This window comes from Rhinoraja longicauda, chromosome 22, assembly GCF_053455715.1.
Source record: "Rhinoraja longicauda isolate Sanriku21f chromosome 22, sRhiLon1.1, whole genome shotgun sequence".
NCBI lineage: Eukaryota > Metazoa > Chordata > Chondrichthyes > Rajiformes > Arhynchobatidae > Rhinoraja > Rhinoraja longicauda.
Window position 1 is genome coordinate 5,272,783 of NC_135974.1, and position 25,622 is coordinate 5,298,404.

Below are 25,622 nucleotides of genomic sequence, written 5' to 3' on the forward strand. Positions count from 1 at the left end.
GATGTGACTTGTGGTGGGATCACGTTGAAGGTGGCAGAAATGTCTGAGAATGGCTGCCAATGACGAGCAGTGTTTGCAAGAGTCGTTGCTGGGGCCGCTACTCTTCACGTTATATATCATTGATTTGGATGAGGGAATAGATGGTTTTGTGGCCAAGTTTGTGGATGATACGAAGAAAGGTGGAGGGGTAGTTAATGTAGAGAAAGCAGGGATTCTGCAAAAGGACTTGGACATGTTGGGAGAGTGTGCAAAGAAGTGGCAAATGAAATATAATGTAGCAATGTATGGAGTCATGTATTTTGGTAATAGGAATAATGACATAGTATATTTTCTAAATGGGGAGAGGATTCAGAAACCGGAGGTGCAAAGGGACTTGGGAGCGCTGGTGCAGGATTCCCAAAAGGTTAATTTGCACAGTTTATCCAAGATAATGTTGTGAATAAGGCAGAGGCAATGATGCATATCACCCAGCAGCTGTGTCAAAGTAGCAGTAAGAGGATCACAGGGAGGACTTTTGGCTGGGGAAAGAAATGGGTTATTAGCATGATGTGACTAACTGGGCGGCACGGTGGCGCAGCGGTAGAGTTGCTGCCTTACAGCGAATGCAGCGCCGGAGACTCAGGTTCGATCCTGACTACGGGCGCCGTCTGTACGGAGTTTGTACGTTCTCCCCGTGACCTGCGTGGGTTTTCTCCGAGATCTTCGGTTTCCTCCCACACTCCAAAGACGTACAGGTATGTAGGTTAATTGGCTGGGCAAATGTAAAAATTGTCCCTAGTGGCTGTAGGATAGTGTTAGTGTGCGGGGATCGCTGGGCGGCACGGACCCGGTGGGCCGAAGGGCCTGTTTCTGCGCTGTATCTCTAAATCTAAATCTTAAAAAAAACTGCTGAATAAAAGTTCCATGCAAACTGTACTTTCAGCACACTGCAAATCCAACTTCATCATGGTGAACTAGCACAAGGACGGAAACATGTGAATACTGAGCGTGGCCACGGGAGGATGCACAAGATGGTTCTGAGCGATGTGGGACAAGGTGGAACGCCCTGAACGGTGATGTGAAATCCATTCAAGAATTATGACTTGGAACCAGCAATAGCAGAATAGAGGGATAATCAGTAGATTTTGTATTTTTTTACATAATTGATGTCTAAGGTTAAACATATATAGATTTTGTTGTCTGCAAACAGGTTGAGAAGTAAATTGAGTTTGGAACTGATGTAGTACAAATAAATAATGGTGCTGCACTTTTAGGAATGATTGGGCTTACATTTTTTTGAAAATAAATGATCCAGTTTGATTTGCAAACTCAGAGTGGTGAAGGTGTGGAATTCTCTGCCTCAGAAGGCAGTGGAGGCCAGTTCGTTGGATGCTTTCAAGAGAGAGCTGGATAGAGCTCTTAAGGATAGCGGAGTGAGGGGGTATGGGGAGAAGGCAGGAACGGGGTACTGATTGAGAGTGATCAGCCATGATCGCATTGAATGGCGGTGCTGGCTCAAAGGGCTGAATGGCCTACTCCTGCACCTATTGTCTATTGTCAGTGAGTCTTGTAATCCAGACCATTTGGCTCAACTGCTCATCCTGGCCATGGGGCGTTGGTTCAGGTGATATCCAGGATGAGAAAGATATTTGTTAGAAGAGGAGATTCCACCTCCCATTATAGAGCTGTGAAGACTATTGATAGACACAAAATGCTGGAGTAACTCAGCGGGACAGGCAGCACCTCAGGAGAGAAGGAATGGGTGACGTTTCGGGTCGGGACCCTTCTGCAGATTCTTGGTTCTAATAATAATTCTAATCATCCCATGGGCTGTCCTTCTGCCCTGTTAGGTACCTCTGGTCAATTTGTTCCCACATTTAGACAGGTACATGAATAGGACAGGTTTGGATGAATATGGACCAAACGCAGGCAGGTGGGACTAGTGTAGCTGGGACATGTTGGCCAGTGTGGGCAAGTTGGGCTGAAGGGCCTGTTTTCACTCTGTATGATTCTATTTGCTTCATCAGTCAGTCCATTACCCATAAAAATGGAGATGAAGCAAGTCACCCTTGTTCTCAGAGGATGGTCTAAAAAGAGGAATGATAAAACACATTCGTAGTGAAATTCACTATGAAGTACACGGAATCTTGTTATGTGGAATTTGTCACATTTCTCCCAGCAAGAAATTGTCTTGCACTCAAAAGCGGGTACGTTTTTGATTTAAAGATCGCCGCCACAGATCCAGAACCAGAGTCATAGTATCATGGGTGCAAAGATGTTTTCCAAAATTTAGATCGATGATTCTTCTGGATCTCCTGCTGAGAATGTAGGTGGTTTTAGAATGTCATCAGAATGACGTAAAATAACCTCATGGCTCCATTTCATAATAGTTAGGAAGAGATTATCAAAGGCTTTGGATGAGGGGATTTTACATTAACAGGTTCCTCATACTGCACCTGCTGGCTTTCATGTCATGTTGTTAATTTAATGGCATATTAGTTCCTCAAATTGAAACTTTAGCCTTAATTAGTAAATGAGGATTGTCCAAATACACTTCCTCGTCACAGACTCCCACTAGGCTCTTTATGTTCTGTGTTGTAAAGTTATTGCTGCCCCTTCATTGCAGTCAAATAACTCACCCTGATCTTCAGATTTTTATTTGTAACTAATAGACAGCAGAATTTTTAAAAAAAGACAATCTTAATTTTATTTAAGGTCGGCATGTTGTTGCGAGAAGTTAATGTAATCGCTAATTCCTAGAGACTTAGTTGAAAATGACAGCTTCGGTCTCAATGGTGTGTAAATGACTTTCATGTAATACATGTAACCTGAACCTCACCACGATAGGTTAAACTTCTGCGTTTTACCAAATGCCAAACTGGCAATATTTTCCAGCGGAAGTGAAACAGATTTTGCTGACAGCTGTTGAACGGAACATTGTTTTGTTGAAATATAACTGTGTCCAGGAAATAATGCTACTGGAAACCCCCATTCTTTGGCTCATACCAATTAACTGAGGTCCTTAGCTTTTCAATTGCAGTGAACAGCAACTCCTGTCTGGTTTGCTAAAGGGGAAGCTTCAAAACTCCATTCTGACAGGGGCCAAGGAGACCCGGACCAATTGGGCGTCAAATGGTTTTTTTAAGCAATTTCTTTTCTTATGCAAGCTCTTTTTTTAAAATGAGAAAACTTTAAACGAATGGGTTATTTTAACGTTTTTTTTAGTCTATTCTGCGAAACAAATGGGTCTTTTAACGGCTTTTTGTTAATGAAAAAATTACTTTTGGGGATTTTAAAACTTTTTTTTGAGATTTCGGGCAATTCCCAACCCCCCACCTCCTTTGGTTCCCGGGCCCCCTTTTGGGCCCCGGGCTGTACGATGTACTCCCCGCGTCCCCCGTCTCACAGGCCCTGGGTACAAGTTACATCAGGAGATAAAATTGGCATATAAAAAAGGCAATGCCACAGTGGACATGGAAGATTTCAACATGCAGGAATACTGGGATAATCAGGTTGCTGCTGGACCCCAAGAAAGAGAATTTGTGGAGTGCCTCCGAGATGGATTCTTAGCACAGCTTGTAGTGGAGCCTACCAGCGAGAAGGCAATTGTGGATTTAGTGTTACGTAATGAACCGGATTTGATAAGGGAACTGAAGGTAAAGGAACCATCAGGCGGTAACGACCACAATATGATAAGCTTTAATCTGCAATTTGAGAGGGGGAAGGTGATATTGGATGTGTCAGTATTGCGGCTGAGCAAAGGAGAATACAGAGGCATGAGGGAGGAGCTGGTCAAAGTTGACTGGAAAGGGACCCTAGAAGGGATGATGGTAGAACAGCAATGGCAGGAATTTCTGGGAATAATCCGGAAGATGCAGGATCTTCTCAATAATTAAGTTGACCCTTTCAATCCCCAAGGAGTCAGGTCATAAGGATTAGGAGTAGAATTAGGCCATTCGGCCCATCAAGTCTACTCTGCCACTCAATCATGGCTGATCTATCTCTCCCTCCTAACCCCATTCTCCCGCCTTCTCCCCATAACCCCTGACACCCGTACTGATCAAGAATCTATCTATCTCTGCCTTAAAAATATCCACTGACTTGGCTTCCACAGATTCACCTGCCTCTGACTAAAGAAATTTCTCCTCAGCTCCTTCCTAAAAGAACGTCCTTTAATTCTGAGGCTATGACCTTTAGTTCTAGACTCTCCCACTAGTGGAAACATCCTCTCCGCATCCACTCTAATCAAGCCTTTCAATATTCTGTATGTCTCAATGAGGTCCCCCCTCATTCATCTGAACTCCAGCAATTACAGGCCCAGTGCCGACAAATGCTCATCATAGGTTAACCTACTCATTCCTGGGATCATTCTTGTAATCCTCCTCTGGACCCTCTCCAGAGCCAGCACATCCTTCCTCACATATGGTGCCCAAAATTGCTCACACTATTCCAAATGTGGCTTTGAGAGCCTCAACATTACATCCCTGCTTTTGTGTACAAGCCCTCTTGAAATAAATGCTAGCATTGAGTTTGCCTTATTGCCGATTTGACTTGGGAATCCTGCACCAGCACTCCCAAGTCCCTTTGCACCTCAGAATTCTGGAATCTCACCCCATTTAGAAAATAGTTTTTCTTTATTTCTACTACCAAAATGCATGACTTCACACTTTGCTACACTATATTCCATCTGCCACTTCTCTGCCCACTCTCCCAACCTGTCCTTCTGCAGAGTCCCTGCTTTCACTACACTACCAGCCCCTCCACCTATTTTCGTATAATCTGCAAACTTTGCCACAAAGCCTTCAATCCCCTCGTCCAAATCATTCATATACAACGTGAAGAGCCCCAGCCCCGACCCTTTCAGAACAGCAATACTGCACTTCAGGTGCACAGGGAACAGGGATATCGTGTTGCTGTAATCATTTCTGCAAGGTACATTGAGATTAAATACAAACGAGACGGACTCCACTTTTAAGGGCTGTTCTATTTTATAGAGTGGTTTTGGGATCTTTGAAACAAACATCATGTTCCCATAGACACAAAAAGCTGGAGTAATTCAGCAGTACAGGCAGCATCTCTGGAGAGAATTAATGGGTGATGCTTCGGGTTGGGTCTGAAGAAGGGCCTCGACCGAAACGTCACCCATTCCTTCTCTCCAGAGATGCTGCCTGTCCAGCTTTTTTACATCTATCTTCGGTTTAAACCAGCATCTGCAGTTCCTTCTTACATCAGAGTTTCTCTTTGTACAGTTTCATCTTTATTATTTTTTAAAAAATCACTCTGCACTCAATGCAGCTTGCATAGTACCAGCACAGTTTGTAAAATTATCTATGTACCACATTTGATAATGACTGTAAAAATATATATTTAAAAGCTGTAGAGTAGATTTGCAGTTTGTACCACGCCAAACCCACTCTGCTACAAAATAGCATCTCCGTAGGCACAGTCATCTTCTATTGCCAGGTTGTACAAGTTTCCTTTTCCTCCTTTGTAGGCGCTGGTGACAATCCGCAGCCACCCATTCTCCCCCTGAAACAGTAACGAAGCGTTAATCATGGTGGAGGATAGCTGGCACTCAACCGCACAACTGTATTTAGTAAATAGGTTAACTAGGGAAGCTCCCTAATGCTGACCAAGCCGGCAGTGATCTTCTGCAGCCGGACACTGCTGCATGTGAAAATTCACAGAATCCAAGTCAAACTACTGGGAAATTTATGCTGTAGGAAGGAACTACAGATGCTGGTTTCAACTGAAGATAGACACAAAAAGCTGGAGTAACTCAGCGGGTCAGTCAGCATCTCTGGAGAAAAGGAATAGGTGGATGTTTCATTTTGGAACACACATTTAACCCTTGAACCTGCCAGCAGAGGGATGTCCATCAAGTAGGGAGCTTTCAAAAGTGTGACAGTGCGAGTTCAAGGTGTGAGTGTTCCTGTTGGAGTGAAGCGCAAGGCTTGCAGCAACAGGGAATCCTGGATCATGGGATGGGGAGGCTCTCGGTCAGACACAAGCAGTGAACTCCAGGAGGACTATAGGAGATGCAGGAGTATGGGAAGGAAATCTGAAGGGCTAAAAGGGAGTGAGCTATCTCCGGCAGATGGGATGAAAGAGAATACAAAGAGATTTTACGTATATTAAGGGAAAAGAATATCTGAGTGAGAATGGAGGCCCTCAAAGGCCAAAGTGGACATCTGTGTGTGGAGCTGCAGATGGGTGAGGTCTTCAATGAACATTTCTCTTCAACTTTTTTGTACCAGGGAGAAAGACATGAAGACTAGGGGAAGTTGGGACAGTCTGCATTACAGTAGAGGCGGTGCTAGTCATCTTAAAACATACGAAGATAGATAAATCACCAGGGCCTGTTCAGGTGTATCCAAGAACACTGCAGGAAGCTGGGAATAAATAGGTGGGAGACCTGGCTGAGATAAATACATGACCGTTAACCATGGGTGAGCTGCCAGAAGACTAGATGGTGGCTAATGTACTTTTATTTAAGGATTACAAAGAAAAATCCAGTAACTATAAACCAAAAAGCCCAAGGTCAGCAGGAGGTAGGTTATTGAAAGGATCGTGAAGGATAATATATACATGCATTGCAAAAGATTAGATGATTAGGGACAGTCAGTACAGCTTTGTGCATGGGAGATTGTGTCTGATAAATCTGATTGGTTTTGATAAACTAAGGTTAATCAGGGCAAGGTGGTAGACATACTCTATATAGATTACAGCAGGGCCTTTGATCAGATTCCATGTGGTTGGCAGCTCTGGAAGGTTAGATTGCACGAGATCCAGGGTGACCTTGCTAACATAGAAACATAGAAAATAGGTGTAGGAGGCGGCCATTCGAGCCAGCACCGCCATTCATTGTGATCATAGCTGATCGTCCACAATCAATAACCTGTGCCTGCCTTCTCCCCATATCCCTTGATTCCACTAGCCCCTAGAGCTCCATCTAACTCTCTCTTAAATCCATCCAGTGATTTGGCTTCCACTACTCTCTGTGGCAGAGAATTCCACAAATTCACAACTCTCTGGGTGAAAAAGTTCCTTCTCACCTCAGTTTTAAACGGCCTCCCCTTTATTCCAAGACTGTGTGCCCCTGGTTCTGGACTCCCCCAACATTGGGAACATTTTTCCTGCATCTATCTTGTCCAGTCATTTTATAACTTTATATGTTTCTATAAGATCCCCTCTCATCCTTCTAAACTCCAGTGAATTGAATATATAATTGGCTTGATGGAAGGAAGCAGAGTGTGACTGATTGCTTTTCGGACTAGAGGCTTGTGACCATTGGCATGCCTCAGGACCCATTGTTGTTTCTCGTCTCCAGCAATGACTTGGATGAGAATACACAAGGCATGATAAGTTTCCAGATAGGGTGGCACAGCGGTAGAGTTGCTGCCTTACAGCGCCAGAGACCCGGGTTCAATCTCGACTACGGGTGCTGTCTGTACGGAGTTTGTAAGTTCTCCCCATTGACCTGCGTGGGTTTCCTCCAAGATCTTCGGTTTCCCCCCACACTCCAAAGACGTACAGATTTGTAGGTTAATTGGCTTGGTATAAATGTAAAATTGTCCCTAGTGCATGTAGGGTCGTGTTAATGTGCGGGGATCGCTGGTTGGTGCAGACTCGGTGGGCCGAAGGCCCTGTTTCTGCGTTGTTTCTCTAAACTAAACTAATAGCAATAAAATATGTGAGAAGTTATTTGGTGGTCATCAAGAATTATAGCAGGATCGCAATCAGCTAGATAAGTGTGCCAATGAATTGAAAGTGGAGTTTAATTCAAGTAAGGGCAAGGTACGGCATTTTGGAAAAACAAACCAAGATAGGACTTTTGCAGCAACGTACTGGGAGTGCTACAGAACAGGGGCACCCAAGGGTACAAGTATTGAAAGTAGTGTCATAGGTAGGTAGATAGGGTGCTGAAGGTGGCTTTTGGCATGCAAGTCATCATCTGTAAGGAGACCAATGTACAGAAGTGAGATATTACAGTATATTACAGTTGTACATGACAATGGTGAAGCAGTACTTGGAGTATTGCATTCAGTGTTGGCCGCCCTGCTGTAGAAAAGATGCCATTAAGCAGGAAAGAGTTATGGAATGAGTTATAGGGAGAGGTTGAGCAGGATTAAACTTTATTCCTTGGAGAGTTAGAGATTGGGGGATGATCTTATAGAGGTGTATAAAATCAGGTAACATTAGAATTATACAGCGTGGAAACAGGCCCTTTGGCATAACTTGTCCATGCCGACCAATATGTCCCATCTACACTGGTCCCTCCTGCCTGCGTTTGGCCCATATCCCTCTAAACCCATGCTAGCCATGTACCCGTCTAAATGTTTCTGAAATGTTGCAATAGTACCTGCCTCAACTACCTCCTCTGCTCGTTCCATACACCTATCACTGTTTGCATAAAAATGTTACGCCTCAGGTTACTATTAAATCTTTCCCCCCTCACCTTAAACCCATGTGCTCTGGTTCTCAATTCCCCTACTCTGGGCAAGAGACGGTGCGTTTACCTGGTCTATTCCTCTCATGATTTTGTACACCTCTATAAGATCACCCCTTATCGTCCTGCACTCCGAGGAATAGAGTCCTAGCCTGCTCAACCTCTCTCCTTAGCTCAGCCCCTCAAGTCTTTGCAACATCCTCGTAAATCTTCTCTGCAGCCTTTCCAGCTTGACGACACATTCCTTATAACACGATGCCTCACCAAAATCTTTTATCACTGCAACATGATCTCCGAATATCTATACTCAATACTCTGACTGATGAAGGCCAATGTACGGAAAGCCTTTTTGACCACCCTATCTATCTGCGACACTACCTTCAAGGAACTATGTACCTGCACTCCTCGATCCCTCTGCTCTACACCACTGTGAGGAAAGGTTTAGAGGAATATTGGCCAAATTGGACTAGTTCAGTTGGACATCTTGATCGGGATGGTGGTGTTGGGCCGAATGGTCAGTTTCTGTGGAGCACAACTCAATGACTCTAGATGAAGGTAGATGAATACCTGCACCTCGACATTTGCAGTCCGTGGACCTGGGGCTGTGAGCTGCACCAGATTCACCACCTAAAATTTCCCCTTGCATCCAAACAGAAAGAACACTTTATTTTCCTCCACCATGTCCACTTTCACACCCTGCTCTCTCCACTGACTGTCTGGTCATAAGGTCATAAGTGATAGGCGCAGAATTAGGCCATTCGACCCATCACGCCTACTCTGCCATTCATTCATGGCTGATCTTTCTCTCCCTTCTAACCCCATTCTCCTGCCTTCTCCCCATAACCCCTGACACCTGTACTAATCAAGAATCTGGCCATCTCTGACTGATCCAACAAACTGCAGGCAGAGCTATTAAGTGCTGCTTGACAGCATTGTTTTACATCCATTACTTTGCTGATTAATTCGTTCAAAGGTTCAAAAGTCTTTTATTGTCACGTGTACCAATTAAGGTACAGTGATATTCGATTTACCATACAGCCATACTAAAAAAAGCAACAAGACACACAACTACATAGAAGTCTACTCCGCCATTCAATCATGGCTGATCTATCTCTCCCTTCCAACCCCATTCTCCTGCCTTCTCCCCATAACCCCTGACACCCGCACTAATCAAGAATCTATCGATCTCTGCCTTAAAAATATCTATTGACATGGCCTCCACAGCCTTCTGTGGCAAAGAAGGGCGACACGGTGGCGCAGCGGTAGAGTTGCTGCCTTACAGCGAATGCAGCGCCGGAGACTCAGGTTCGATCCTGACTACGGGCGCTGTCTGTTCGGAGTTTGTACGTTCTCCCCGTGACCTGCGTGGGGTTTCTCCGAGATCTTCGGTTTCCTCCCACACTCCAAAGACGTACAGGTATGTAGGTTAATTGACTGGGTAAATGTAAAAATTGTCCCTAGTGTGTGTAGGATAGTGTTAATGTGCGGGGATCGCTGGGCGGCGCGGACTCGGTGGGCCGAAGGGCCTGTTTCCGCGCTGTATCTCTAAATCTAAAAATCTAAAGAATTCCACAGATTCACCACCCTGTGACTAAAGAACCGACCAAAACAAACAGACCCAATCAGGGATGACAACTCTGGGCTGCACTTACCCATGGCACACCCCAGGAATTGCGCACAATCCAGTATTCAGTTCCATCCTCATCCAGATCCCAGCCCGCCACCGACACAATGTGGTTTATGGTTGACTGCAAGTGGAACTCAGAGTACACTCCTCCGGCGTACGCCTCCAGCTTATCCGTGGCCATAATGCCACAACTATAAAGAATCAAATGAAAGTGTTCACCAAACAGTGCCAACTCAGACCCTTAAATAAACATAGGACAAATACGTACACACATTAAACAGCAGGTCACAGCCACCAGCTAAATAGGTTTGGGTTAAAACTGTCTGTCTTTCAGGTGCCAAAGAGTAATGTCTTCAAGTCACACTCCAGCACCACACTCTTAGCGATGCATTTATTCACAAAATGCTGGAGTAACTCAGCAGGTCAGGCAGCATCTCGGGAGAGAAGGAATGGGTGACGTTTCAGGTCGACCCATTCCTTCTCTCCCTAGATGTTGCCTGACCTGCTGAGTTACTCCAGCATTTTGTGAATAAATACCTTCGATTTGTACCAGCATCTGCAGTTATCTTCTTATACCTCTTAGCGATGCAAATTGGTAAGACTAGCCAAAATCATGCCTGCCCTCAAATAATTCTAAAATAACCTGATAATTCTAAATAATTCTAAAATTAAAAAATCTGAATTTAAAAGAGCGTTAGATAGAGCTCTAGGGGCTTGCAGAATCAAGGGATATGGGGAGAAGGCAGGCACAGGTTACTGATTGTGGATGATCAGCCATGATCACAATGGCAGTGCTGGCTCGAAGGGCCAAATGGCCTCCTGCCACACCTATTTTCTATGTTAACCCATGGCACATTCAAAATAAGTCTTTTTTAAACCTTAAGGAATAACCAAAAATCAGTCTGTTTTATTCCCTCATTAATTTAGCATTTACTGGGTGCAACTTCAGTCTGAAGAAGGGTCTCGAGCTGAAACGTCGCCCATTCCTTCTCTCCTGAGATGCTGCCTGACCTGCTGAGTTACTCCAGCATTTTGTGAATAAATACCTTCTATTTGTACCAGCATCTGCAGTTATTTTCTCATAAGTTGTTGGTGAGACCACTTATGGAGTATTGCGTGCAGTTCCGGTCGCACAGCTATAGGAAAGATGTTTTTAAGATGGAAAGCGTGCCGAGAAGATTCACGGCATCGGGATTGGATGGTTTGAGTTTTAAGAGACTGGGACTATGTCCCCTGGAGCACGGAAAATTGAGGGATGACCTTACAGAGCTTTATAAAATCATGAGTGACGCAGGTAGGGTGGATGGTCACACACTCTCTCACAAGGGTGAACGTCTATATCTAAAGGGCATAGACTTAAGTTGAGAGGGGAAATATTTAAAAGAGACCTGAGAGGCAACTTTTTCCACACAGGTCGTAGGTATGTGCAATGAGCTACCAGAAACAGCTAAAGAGATGGGTGCAATTACAATGTTTAATGTGAAAGATACATCTTCTGGATGCGCTGGGACGCATCCTCAGTGATGTGACCTGGGGTCATGGGGTGTTTCGGGTCTCACAACATCATAACCCCCTCGCCCAGGCGACCCAGCCCGGGGTTGATCAGGCCCCGACTTGCGTCCCAGCAGCAACCGCCCACGGATCAGCCCTCTTAATAACTACTCTGCAGGGGTTGGGAGACCCTGGTGCGTGGAGGGGCTGGGCTCGATGGGGTGAGTCCTGTCTAGGCTCCTCCTGCGTCTCACCAGGTTCAAGGCCTATGCGCTGCACCTCTTTCTCCGTCTCCGAGCATTTCATTCTTGCCTGATGGCATAAGGCCTTTCCGTAGCTTATTGGGTTTCTTTCTCACAAAGGACACAGACTGGGGTGCCAACCCATCCTGTCCCGGGTGCTGTCTTTCCGGCCGTCAACTGTCTCTCCAGTAGTCACCAAACTATTCTTGGTTGTCACCCAGTCTATTCCTAGGGGCCACTGGCTGAGCCAGACTTCAATGTGAAAAGTAATATAGATTGGTACATGGAGAGTAAATGTTTAGAGGGACATGGACCAAATGGAGTTGGCTCAGGTGGACATCTTGGTCAGCAAAGACAAGTTGGACCAAAGGGACTATGTTGATTCTATATACCTTTATGAATCTAATATAGTATATACAACAGTCTTATAATGACCACAAATCAGAAGTAAAAAATGCAAAGTGCTGGAGGAACTCAGTGGGTCAGGCAGCATTCCCTTTCCTCCGTACCCATCCACCTACATCCCTGGTCTCCCATATTTCATGCCTCTTCTCTTAATCTCACAGCCTTTTGTCTCCTTTTCATTTCTAGCCTTTGATCGCTCATCTGCCAATCAACCCCTCTCACCTGTATCCACCTATCACTTGCCTGGCTTTCTCCTGTCCTCACCCCTCTTCCAGCTTTCTCCTCTTACTACATTCAGTCTGAAGGGTGTGACACGAAATGTCACCTGTCCAAGTCCTCCAGAGATGCTGCCTGACTCCCTAAGTTCCTCCATCATTGTGCGTTCTGCTCAAGACTCGGACATCTGTAGTTCCTTGAATGTACACATTAGAAGTAGATCAGCTGAACCTACCGCCTGAACCTACCTGATCTCCCAGTTGCTGGACACTTTAATTCTCCTTCCCATTCCCACACAGACCTTTCTGCCCTCTCTCTCCTCCATTGTCGGAGTGAGGCTAAATGCAAAATTGGAGGAACAGCATCTCATATTTCGCTTGGGCAGCTTACAGCCCAGTGGTATGGATATTGGTTTATCTCACTTCACGTAGCCCCAGCATTACCTCTCTTTCTATCCCTCCCCCACCCAAGTCGCACTAGCTTCTCGTTTTCACCCTGCAAACAGCTAACAATGGCCTGTTTCCTTTATCATCGTTACTTTTTTTGCATATCTTTCATTCATTGTTCTTTATCTCCGCACATCACCGTCTCTATCTCTCGTTTCCCTTATCCCTAACCAGTCTGAAGAAGGGTCTCGACCCGAAAAGTCACCCATTCCTTCTCTCCAGAGATGCTGCCTGTCCCGCGGAGTTACTCCAGCTTTTTGTGTCTATCTTCGGTTTAAACCAGCATCTGCAGTTCCTTCTTACACATTGTACATGTTGGAGTTTAGAAGGCAGCAGACAATTAAAAGATAGATGATCCTGAAAGGGTCTTGATACGAGTAGATGTGGAGAGATGTTTCCCCTGGGGCTCACTGACGAAAAAGACTGTATTACCCATTGAAGGTAGAAACAAAGACATTTTCTCAGGGGGTTGTGAGTGTTTGGAACTCTCCATCTCAATGTTGGAATTTAAGTCAGTGAATATTTTTAAGGCAGAAGCAGATGGATTCTTGATAATCGGGGGTGGGAGGGGAGGGGTGAAAGGATACAATGAGATCCACCATGATCATATTGAATGGCAGAGCAGGCATGGAGCTGAGTGGCCAACTTTGTGTGTATCGTTTATTGCTGCTCACACATTCAGCAGTCTGCTGTCCTCCATTTTGACACCAGGATATTAAAAGATGACAAACCTTGCTCTATACACACCTGATTGGACCATTGGCATAGATCTCTGCCATCATCTTCTGCCGACCACTGACCATGCCATAGTCACCCACCTTCCACAGCGTGTAATTCTTGATTACATGGCAAGTTCCAAAAGTTGTACAAGTGCCACACTGGTTAAATGGCTGGCAGCCTAAAAGACAAAAGGAAAATGTAATTGAATTGAATTCTTTATTGTCACGTGAGATTCTTTGCTTGCATACCCATGTTATGGAAATAGTCGCCACGTAAAGGGCACTTAAAAAGTTCCTTTTAAAAAGTATTCCGCGCCAAGTCTTCCTGTGTTCTTCCCCCCCCCCTTCACCCTCCCTCACATCGGCCCCCCCGCGCCAGGTCCTCCTTTGTTCCCGGTGGCGTAACCTCCGGTTCCGTTCGACGTGGGGTCCGTCGACCCAGGCCCTGGCCGCGGGACTCCGCCACCTCCCGTGCGCTTTTGGCTGCCCTCGCTCCCGTCCGCTCCCTGACCATCCGAGCATCTCGAACGTCAAAGCTCGGAATGTCGGCTGGGCCTTCCGGGTGGCATCGAGATCGCGGCATCTCGATAAAGGCCTCCGGCCGCGGTTCCAGTCCACAGCTGCCGCCCGGCGTGAAGCCAATCAGGCCTTTCGATCATTTGTTCATTAAAGTTTTTCTATCCTTGGTGCCATGTTTATAACAATTATTTTCAATTCTAGGAACAATGAACTGTCAACTATGAAGTGATTCATTATTTAAAGCAAAATAGGCAAGTGGCGGCAGTGATAAAAAAAGTAAAACTGGTAGACCTCTCCTCTTGCGGTAAACTAAATACAAGATAAACCAGAGAGAAACTTCAACTGCAAGGTAATCCACAGATTTAAAGAGAATGGCTAAACACAAGATGGAGACCAGCTGAAAGACAGTGAGATTGTTAAATGAAGAGATGTTTGAGGAAGCTCAGGCACAGCATCAATACCAGCACAGATCAAGATGCCAATCACCCCTGGTCTGCACTGCAGTTCGATAAGCTCCATACAAGTACTTCATGAAATGGGTTCATTAAGGAACCTTAAATAGGTCAACTTCAAAACAAACCGTTGGAGGAACTCTGCAGGTCAAGCAGAATCTGTGGAAACAAACAGATAGTTGATGCTTCAGATTGAACTCTGTAGCAGGGCCTCCATCTGAAACGTTGACCATGCCTCTCCCTCCACTAATGCTGCTCGACCCGTTGAGTTCCTCCAGTTTGTTTTTTTGCTGCAGATTCCAATATCTGCAGCCTCCATGGTTTCCACCTTACAGTGTATTCTATGACCTATCACGCATCTGTGTAACAGAATGTCAAGGGTAGGAAGGAACTGCAGATGTTGGTTTACACCGAAGATAGATACAAAAGTGCTGGAGTCACTCAGTGGGACAAAGAGGCAGCAGTGAAAGTTACCTTGGTCTTTGGCCTGGTAATTGTTGCAGGTCTCATCTGGAATTCCGTCCGTGTTGGCATATCTCCACACCCCAAAGTGATCGCCACCTTCACAGGACCCAGCGTTGGCACAGTCGACGACATTCTGAACCGACAGGTAAGCTGATGGCCAAGCACCCTTGCGCTTTATATTAATCCTATCTGGAAAATGAATCATTTGTTAGGCAGTCACGATCCGGTTGATGAGCCTTGTGCCAACATGGTTCAGTCTAATGGACCTCAACTTGTCTGTGCCAAACCACCTAGTGGGATGTAACCCTCTGCTGTCTTCAAGAGGTTGGCAGGAAATGAATTTAGACAGCAGCATGCAGTGTTCAGTTGCTGGCATTAATCCACACTGCGAATGCGCCCCATCACAGCACCAAGCTATCTTTCCTCACTACCAACCCCCGCAGAGCTTGAAGGGTCAGTGTTGAGCACAAGGCATCAATCTTCCAGAGCTGCAAGGCAGATGAGACCAAATTCTAAATTGGTCAAAGGGCTGTAAATACCTAGCAGTACAAAACCTAAGAAAACTAATTGAAAAATGGGTGCTCGCTTCCACAGGCTGCACAAGAGACATCCAAAAGTAAACCTCATCCTTTATGCATCTAATAATTAGTGAAAATCTCCTCAATAAATACCATATGTTTGATTCGTAAAGATATTCTCTCTATCATCTTTATCGCATTTCAACAATCAGTAAAGTTGTTAATTTATTGGTTTTCAAAAATTGCAATACTTGGGTGTTCATTGATTTTTAAATATGAATAGACCATGAATCACAAAGCCCACACCATTAACTGGGACATGCCTAATGCCACATCTCTCTTCACACAACTGCAACCCTGTCGCACATTAATCTCGCTTCACAAAATAATATAATCTCTCAAGAGTTCCAATTATTGAAGTGTTTCATTTATTCAATTTTGCCCCAGATGAAGGCGTGCAGCGTAGGTTCACTAGGTTGATTCCCGGAATGGCGGGACTGTCGTATGTTGAAAGGCTGGAGCAATTAGGCTTGTATACACTGGAATTTAGAAGGATGAGGGGGGATCTTATTGAAACGTATAAGATAATTAGGGGATTGGACACATTAGAGGCAGGAAACATGTTCCCAATGTTGGGGGAGTCCAGAACAAGGGGCCACAGTTTAAGAATAAGGGGTAAGCCATTTAGAACGGAGATGAGGAAGAACTTTTTCAGTCAGAGAATGGTGAAGGTGTGGAATTCTCTGCCTCAGAAGGCAGTGGAGGCCAGTTCGTTGGATGCTTTCAAGAGAGAGCTGGATAGAGCTCTTAAGGATAGCGGAGTGAGGGGGTATGGGGAGAAGGCAGGAACAGGGTACTGATTGAGAATGATCAGCCATGATCGCGTTGAATGGCGGTGCTGGCTCGAAGGGCTGAATGGCCTACTCCTGCACCTATTGTCTATAAGGCAATATCAGCGTTTATTGTCCATCCCTAACTGTGCTCAAAACATTGGTGGTGATGTGATTGGGGGGGGGTCACAGAGACCGTGGCTATTTTGAATCACCTCAGTTCTTCTAGCGTGTTAACAGGGAGGGAGTTCCACGGTTTAGACCCGATGATGGTAAAAGGGGAATATATTCCCAGGTGAGGATGCTCTTTAATTTGGAGGGGACCTTCCAGGCTGGCGTTCTCTACACCTGATGCCATTGTCCTTCATGCGGTGGGGGGGGGGGGGGAGGGATAGAGATTACAGGCTTTCAGAGTAATTAGTTTGGCAACATCAGTGCCAAAGAACAGAGGAGATAAGACTTTTCTTTGCCTTCCATCACAGTGAGGGTGTGACTGGGGGAATCACTGTGATGGTTGTCTGGGTTAAACTTATGTAATTGTGTGTCTTGTGCTCTTTATTGTTTATGACTGCATGGTAACGACAATTGCATTCAAATCTATTTTTGATTGACAATAAAAGCAATTTGAATTTGAATTGAATAAATTGTAGGAAAAAAAACTGCAGACGCTGGTTTAAATCAAAGGTGGACACAAAATGTTGGAGTCTCAGCGGGTCAGGCAGCATCTCGGGAGAGATGGAATGGGTGACGTTCCGGATGGGTGACGTTTCATAGCTGTGATGCACTATATATGGACAGGGGTGTTAATCAAGCTCAGTGCTCTGCCCTGATGGTGCCAAACTGGAGATGATCGAGAGCTTCAGGTTCAGAGTTGCAAATATCACCACATTGAAGCTACGACCAAGAAAGCACCAATCCATCTGCTTCCTTGGAAGACTGAGGAAGTTCGGCATGTCACCAGTGACTCTGATCAACCTACAGCATGCTTTCTAAAGTGCATCCATCGGAATGCATCACAACATGGTGTACCACCAGCTCTGAGCAAGACCACAAGAGATTGAAAAGAGTTGTATATGTAGCCCAGTCCATCACGCAAACCAAGCTCCCCTCTCCTCCCCACCCCCTCTCGGTTCAATCTTTGCTTCGGGAAAGTAGCCAACATAATTAAGGACCATTTATATTTGATTATTCCTTCTCCTCTCTCCCTTTGGACAGAAAATGTAAAAGCTTGAAAGCACATTCCACCAGATACAGGAAGTTTCTCTTTCTCCCCCTCCCCCCCCCCCCCCCTCACTGTCATTAGGTTACTGAATAGTCCTCTCATAAACCAAGGGTGTAGCCCCAATCTACCTTGTTGTGGCACTTGCACTTTTCTTTTTATCTGCACTTTGTCTGCAGCTCCAATACGTATTGCACTTGTGCACTGCACTTGTGCCTAGGTATGATTTGACAGGCATACAAAGTTGATTATATCTTGGTCTGTGTGAAAATGATGCCCAATACCAAGCCAAATACCATCCAGCCAGGTAAATATATCGCCATTCCATCGCCATCGTTGGGTCAAAATCCTGGAACAATCTCTTACAGTATTGTGGCCATTACACACCTCAAGGACAATTAGGGACAGGCAACTAAGTGCTGGGAGACACAAAATACTGGAGTAACTCGGCGGGTCAGGCAGCATCACCGGAGAGAAGGAATGGGTGACGTTTCGGGTCGAGACCCTTCTTCAGACTGATGTCAGGGGAGGGGGTGGACAAATACAGAATGTAGTCGGAGACAGGAAGACTAGTGGGAGAACTGGGAAGGGGGAGGGGATTGAGAGGGAAAGCAGGGACTATCTGAAGGTAATGTTCATACCGCTGGGGTGTAAACTACCCAAGCGTACACAATTCCTACACAATTAAGTGCTGGTTCAGCCTATGAAGCCCATATTTCTTGAAGGAATAAAATAGATATAATTCAAGAGGACAATAAATGGCACCACATGTATGGAATCCATGCTCAGCTGTTTAAGATACTGGGATTGCCAACTTTTCCTGCACAATGTCCTCAAAAATGTTTCCAGATATTTCACATTCCCAGTTTGCTCCACCCACAATTCCCACACTCGCATTAATCATTCTTGTTTGCACTCTTGTCTATGGGACATGAACTCAGTATATTCAGGGATTATTGGAGGGTATTTCTGTTCCCTTCATGTACCTGCCATGGCACTGGTGCTCCCGTGAGCCCAGCAAGAGCCACAGTACTGTGGAATGTGCTGGTTTCTGGTGGTGCTGACAAAGTTTGTGCCATTGATGTTACGCCAGTCCCAGGCCTTTGGTAGTGCAGCGACAGGCAGGTGTTCATGAGGCCGAGGGTAGGATCTGTGGGAGAAAACAAGCACAGCTCACAAACCTTTATTCATCAGTATTGTGACCGGATAATATATTGCAGACCAGCTTTGTCATAACAGATTCCCAACAGGGAAAAAGAAATGCCATCGTTACCCAAAGTGACCAACAAATGTTCCAATAAATGCAGACTGGTTGAGACCAGAGGCTACTACGATACTATGTGCAGGAAGGTATTGCAGTTTCTGGTTGACACCGAAGATAGACTCATAATACTGGAGTAACTCAGCGTGACAGGCAGCATCTCTGGAGCGAAGGAATAGGTGACGTTTTGGGTCGAGAACATTCTTCCAATAGAATCAAGGGAGAGGGAGACAGAGATATAGAAAGTTAAGGTGTGAAAAGGAGTGATCAAAGGAAAATGGAGAATGGATCATTGTCAGTTGAGGGGAAGGTGGATCCATTCTACATTTTCCTTGAACAGCATCCCCTTTGATCTCACTTTTTCACACCTTACACTCCCATATCTCTATGTTTATGTGATTATCTGCCTGATTCATTCAATTCCTTTAACATTTCCTCCTGTACCTCAGTACATTTGTCCCCACACGAAGACCATACTTTCTACCCAATGTCTGAATTATTGGATGGCAATCTTGATAATAGTTTGATTTTGCTGCTATAACAGATTAGCCCACCTTTGCATCTTTAATGCACTAGAAAATAAAAGGAGGCCAAGATTTACTCAGGCAAATGTGGTCTTCTGATATCTGATCTTATTTTCCCTGGCATTTAAAATATTTTACCACTTTTGGATTGACAATTCCATTGGATGGCTTGCAGTACATTCAGTGTCACCTCTCCCCGATTCTGCATTGGAACCACAGCTTTAGTAACATAAACTGTAGTTATCTTTGTCCTGTGCATGGATGATTTTTTTAAAAATTCATCTGAACAGGCTTCAGAATCTTGCAAACAAGATCAAATGTTGGCCTGTGCATTTAATAACTTGCCAGGCCACACACAAAGGCACAAATGTCAGTGCAGATGTTTTTACAAGACGCAGTTTTGTCTGACTTCCTAGACCTAAATTGACCGAAATTTTCAACAGTTTATGATTGAAATAATCATGCAACTTTGTATACCATTTCAAAAATTAATACATTTTTTGTATTTCATAGCAACAGATTCAACAAAATAAATTTGTTTCGGAATCCAGTTTGTTAGAAGAATGGTTTTCAAATCTTCGCACATGGTGTCATTTGTAGAGTCAGAGTCATACAGCATGGAATCAGGTCCCTCAGCACAACTTGTCCAAGCTCACCAAGTTGCCCCTGGTAAATTAATCTCATTTGCTTGCATTTGGCCATACCCCTCTAAACCTTTCTTATCCATGTACCTGTCCAAGTGTCTTTTAAATGTGGTTATGCTACCTGGCCAAACAACCTCCTATAGCAGCACGTTCCATATACCCACCACCCTCTGAAAGAAAAGGTTGCTCATCAGGTTCCTTTTAAATCTTGCCCCTCTCACCTTAAACCTATGACCTCTGGTTTTTGATTCCCCATCCATGGGTAAAGGACCCTGTATTTGCCCTATCCAGTCCCCTTATGATTTTGTACACCTCTATAAGATTACCCTTCAGCCTCCTGCACTCCAAGGAGGAAAGTCCTTATCTGCTGAATCTCACCCTGTAGGCGAGGCCCTCGAGTCCTGATAACATCCCTCGTAGGCAGAGTGACCAAAACGGAGTACATCACTCCAAATATGGCCTCCTCAAAGCATTCTTACCAGTTTCCATCATGTTGTTTGCTCTGAAAACATTTCCATGTGATCTGTGTATAAATAGCTTGCGCATCTGTCTGAAAATCTTTGTGGATATAACTAATAAGGCTGTGAGTCAGAGCAGATATTTTGGCCTGTTCCAATGCTCACAGCAATACTGTTCTAGACTGCAACAATACGTCATTATTTCTCCTGTGCTTGCTATCCAATTATTGTTGTCTGTCTCACTGCAATTACTCAGAATAATCTTGCACGAGGCCTGATTCACATCACTAACTGTTCACTCATATTGAATTCCAGTCAATAACTACTTTTTCCCTGCCTCCACTATTGTCTTTAGAAGATTAGACTTTATTGCCTTCCTTCACAGTGAGGAATGTGGGTGTTAACTTTTATGTAGTTGTGTCTTGTTGCTTTTTTTAGTATGGCTGTATGGGAACTTGAATATCACTGTACCTTAACTGGTACATATGATAACAAAAGACCTTTGAACCTTTGAACTAATTCATCAGCAAAGTAATGGATGTAAAACAATGCTGTCAAACAGCACTTAATAGCTCTGTCTGCAGTTTGTTGGATCACTCAGAGATTGCTTGATTCTTGATTAGTACAGGTGTCAGAGGTTATGGGGAGAAGGCAGGAGAGTGGGGTTAGGAGGAAGAGAGAGATCAGCCATGATTGAATGGCGGAGTAGACTTGATGGGCCTAATTCTACTCCTATGCCTCATGACCTTATGACTCCATCCAAATCCACTCATTTATTGCCCGGGTCCCAAGGTGAACCAAATTCCAGTTGAGGTGAGTGTAACTACTCACAACCATTTGACCAAGTATGGTGTCAAGGTGCCCAGGTTTAACTAAAGTCAACAGGAATGTTGGGTAAATGCCTCAATAGCTAGAGTCACATATTGCACAAAGGAAGATGACTGTAGTTGGATGTCGATTGTCCCAATCGCGAAGACATTAGCATAAGAGTTCTTGAACAAGCATCTTCAGCTGCTTCAATGACACTTCCATCCAGCACGAGGTCAGACATGGGGATGTTCATTGATGACAGGCACAACGTACAAGTTCATTCACAGCTCAACAAGTGAAGCAGCCCACATCATCATGCAGCAACATCCTGACAACATTCAGGCTAATAAGTAATACAAGTGGCAATGGTCATCTCCCAACATGGAGGAGTCTAAACTGTGTCTTGAACATTTAATAGCATTATCACTGATATTGTGGAAGAAGTCATTGACCAGAAGCTCAACAGAACCAATGCCCTATCCAATACATTTGGAAAGAGTTAAAAATCAAATTCAAACATGAAAAAAAATTATAATGTCAAGGACATTATATTCAATAAACATGGTTATACTAGATTTATGGACAGGAGAATGGTGTTAGGAGGGAGAGATAGATCAGCCATGATTGAATGGCGGAGTAGACTTGATGGGCCGAATGGCCTAATTCGACTCCTATCACTTATGACTTATGACCATTTCCGTCACATCCAACGTGATCCCACCACAAGCCACATTTTCCCACCCCCACCCCTTTTCACCCTCCACAACCTGAAACGTCACTTATCTGTGTTCTCCAGAGATGCTGCCTGACCCACTGAGTTACTCCAGCACCTTTTATGTTTGTTTTCTTCTCGAATAAGGAAGCATCAGATGCTTAGTTCAATGTTAAACCAATGGATCAAATAAATCACGAATTGAAAGGAGGAAGTGATTATTTTTTTAAATCTTCCTTGTGAGAGCTTTTGCCAATGGTGTCGCTAGAGTTTTGAACTAATTTGGCTGGGGTATGGGCACAGAAAGGTGGCAGGGAAGAACAAAATGCAAAATAGTTTGGTTGAGAAGAAACTAGTCCAAGAGAAAATGTACAATGTCAGGAAGCAAGACAAGACCTGAGCTGCAGATAGAATTATAGTTAATACCGGGGCTATCAGAGGCCTGGGGAATGTTGAACAGACTGGATACAGCCATCTTGCTGAATGCAAAATATCAGGGAAGGCCACGCTGTTGTGATTAACGAGAACATTACAGACCCACAATGTCCTGCAATAATCAAGGATTTATGTTTGGATTGATGAAACAACAGATGTGCTGATATTGGTTTATTATTATCTCAATAACAGTATTTAAAAACACTTTGTTTTGTGTGCTGGGACAGTTAAAGCATGAATACTATCAAACCGTGCAGAATACAACGCTACAGTCCTGGAGAAAGTTCAGATAAAAGGAAGAATGCAAATGCTGCACAAAGGTAGACTGGGAGATCGGGAATGCAGCCTTAGCTCAGAAGAGGTGGGCTCGTGCTCTGGGGACTGTTCTATAGGGCCACCAGCCAGTGGAAACAACACAGCAAAATTGCAGAAATGTAAAAAAAAGCCACAGGGAATTGTGACCGACTGCAGTAGCAATAATGTGCAGGGCAAAGAGGGGGAGGAGTTTCGGGTGAGAGTTTGGGGAGAACTTTTAGTCAGTTTTGTAGCACACCCAGATTGGTGGCATTGTGAAACTGACCTAACCCAAAATGTCACCATCCACGTTCTCCTGAGATGCTGCCTGACCCGCTGAGCTACTCCAGCATTGTGTCTCTTCCTGAGTGGAGAGAAGGCATTGGTGGTAGGTAGATCACTTGGCCCAGGTGGGGCGTAGAGGGAAGGGGGGGGGGGGGAATTACAGAGGCTCTGCCTGTGATCTTCCAAACGTCATTAGACTCAGGGGATGCCCATGGACTGGAAGAACCTGGGTCCCAGAGGGAACAGGTAAATCTAGTAAACTACACACTGTGGTGGTGGAAACATTGTGACAGAAGACATTGTAAATGCAACACAATTAATCGAAATTTGGAGAAATGGGTAAGAAGGAACTCCAGGTGCTGGTTTAAATCCAAGATAGACACACAAAAAAGCTGGAGTAACTCAGCGGGACAGGCGGCATCTCTGGAGAGAAGGAATGGGTGATGTTTCGGGGCGGGTCCGAAGAAGGGTCTCGACTCGAAGCGTCACCCGTTCCTTCTCTCCACTGTCCCACTGAATTACTCCAGCTTTTTCTGTCTACCCTTTGGAGAAACGTGGATCGCTTTGGAAATACCACGGTGGATCATCAAAGAAAATCGGTTTGTGTGATGAAGTAACAGAGAGATTCGATAAGGGAAATACAGTTGAAATGATGCACATGGACCTCTAAAGGCAATCCGACGTGGCAACGTTAAGAGTATTGGAATTTATTTTTAAAAAGGGCTCTAACTATGAAAAAGAAATCGCCGTTGCAAACCGACTTTAACTTGGAGGACAGACACAAAACGCTGGCGTGACTCAGCGGCTCTGGCAGCGTCTCTGGAGAGAAGCACAGGGGTGAAACGTCGCCTATCCATGATCCTGAGGTTGAAGATAGGCGTTAGAGGTATATTAAACTGAGGCATAGAGCCAAATTTGACTCCCCCCCCCCCCCCCCCCCCCCCCTCAGGGTAGGGGACTCTAAAACTAGAGTCTAAAGATTTAAGATTGGAGGGAAAGATTTAAAAGGGACCTTACTGGGCAAGTTTTACACACAGAGCTGCCAGAGGGAGCTGTAGAGGGAGCTGTAGAGGGCCAGGTTTCTTCACAACTTGAACTTCATCGCTTCCTCAGACACTGCCCGGCCTGGTTCGCCAGTCAAGGTGCGGGGTTCAATTCGCTGACCGGTAAATTCAGAGTTCAAAACCTACCCGGGCGTTTGTGAAATTTAAATTCATTTTTTTTAAATAAACTTGCATTAGTCGTCAGTAATGGCCGCAACAAACATGAACTTTGGGGGCTGTTGCAGAAACCCACCTGAAAGTTTAGCGTCGCTCCCAGCCAGGGCTAGTAGAGTGGCGGCTGAAGAAGGGTCTCGGCCTGAAACACTTAGCCGTTCCTTCTCCCCAGAGACGCTGCCTGGCCCTGGCCCAGGCCCAGGCCCCCTGTTGAGTTACTCCAGCTATTTGCGTCTATTCTTCGGTTTAAACCAGCATCTGCACTTCCTTCCTACACACTGGGCTGCTTTGACCGAGACTGACCCCACACACTGGGGCGATCAACCCTGGCCGACTGCCCCAGAACAAGGGGTCACAGTTTAATGACAAGGGAGAAGTCTTTTAGGACCCAGATGAGAAAGTTTTTTTCACACAGAGAGTGGTGAATCTGTGGAATTCTCTGTCACAGAAGGTAGTTGAGGCCAGTTCATTGGCTATATTTAAGAGGGAGTTAGATGTGGCCCTTGTGGCTAAAGGGATCAGGGGGTATGGAGAGAAGGCAGGTACGGGATACTGAGTTGGATGATCAGCCATGATCACATTGAATGGCGGTGCAGGCTCGAAGGGCCGAATGGCCTACTCCTGCACCTATTTTCTATGTTTTTGCAACCGCGCCCGGCCTTTACGGCTTCCAATGGGGAGATTCTCCACGTCGCCAGACTTGTGTTTGCCCGATGCAGTCCGAGCCTGGGACTAAACCCTTGCATGTTCCCGGCGGGTTGCGAGCAATCTCTTCATGGCTTTGGGGGCTTTAAGGCTAACGGGATCAAGGGATGTGCGGAGAAAGGGGGCACTGATTCTGGATGACCAGCCATGGTCATGTTGAATGGCGGTGCAGGGCAGAGTGGGTTAGTTACTCCTGCACCTGGTCTCGCTGTCTCTCATCACTGGCCGGCGGCGGTCCCTGACACGCCCCGGCTCCAGGAGGGGAATCCTCTCCTGCGGCCTCTCCTCGCCAGAACAAACTAACCCCATTTCTGCTGTGCTAGAGGGAGCAGGGGAGCCAAGCGCGCTGACCGGCCGGCGGAGTGGGTCCCGTCCCCGGCCACTGAACCCCCCCTCCTCCCGGACGGGCGGGCGGGCAGGCGGGGCTGGTCCTCTCGCCTCACCCCATCGTGTCCTCTCGCCTCACCCCATCGTGTCCTCTTACCTCACCCCTTGTGTCCTCTTGCCCGGCTTGTGGCAGGGTTGGCTGAGGAGGCGGCCTGACGAGACGCAGCCCAGGAGGCAGAGAGCGAGCAGCCAGCGAAGCGCCATGGCCCCGGTCTGAATGAACCGCAGCGGCCGCTCCGGCGACCACTCGCCGATGGTGTGGAGGTGGAGCCGGGGCCGGGGAGAGGAAATGTTTCACCCCTTCAGCTCACGT

General features: G+C 45.6%; 2 protein-coding genes across 4 annotated transcripts in view; one reads left to right on the top strand and one right to left on the bottom strand.

Moving 5' to 3' along the window:
- The window catches only part of nelfcd (negative elongation factor complex member C/D), a 47,209-nt gene extending 45,973 nt beyond the window's left edge, over positions 1-1,236 (top strand). For all 3 annotated transcript variants that reach the window (XM_078419240.1, XM_078419238.1, XM_078419239.1), the window contains exon 15: positions 923-1,236. In XM_078419240.1, coding sequence (XP_078275366.1) covers positions 923-957 — 35 coding nt within the window. In that variant the 3' untranslated portion in view covers positions 958-1,236. The remainder of the gene's footprint in view (positions 1-922) is intronic.
- Positions 1,237-4,960: 3,724 nt separating this feature from the next.
- On the bottom strand, positions 4,961-25,622 carry ctsz (cathepsin Z). The gene is made up of 6 exons (XM_078419241.1): positions 25,407-25,622; positions 18,564-18,727; positions 15,020-15,199; positions 13,603-13,753; positions 10,081-10,246; positions 4,961-5,508 (listed from the first exon to the last, which is right to left on the bottom strand). The coding sequence occupies exons 1-6, from the start codon at positions 25,511-25,513 to the stop codon at positions 5,398-5,400; spliced, it is 879 nt and encodes a 292-aa protein (XP_078275367.1). The 5' UTR covers positions 25,514-25,622; the 3' UTR covers positions 4,961-5,397.

What these genes read in the sequence shown, in the direction of transcription:
- ctsz (XM_078419241.1), bottom strand. Translation starts at nt 25,513, where the DNA reads ATGGCGCTTCGCTGGCTGCTCGCTCTCTGCCTCCTGGGCTGCGTCTCG. An exon ending in TATGCCAATGGTCCAATCAG is followed by an intron (nt 10,247 to 13,602) that starts GTGTGTATAGAG and finishes GATTCTTTATAG; the next exon opens with TTGTGGCATTATGGCCACGG. An exon ending in ATTCCTGGGGTGTGCCATGG is followed by an intron (nt 5,509 to 10,080) that starts GTAAGTGCAGCC and finishes TTACTGTTTCAG; the next exon opens with GGGGAGAATGGGTGGCTGCG.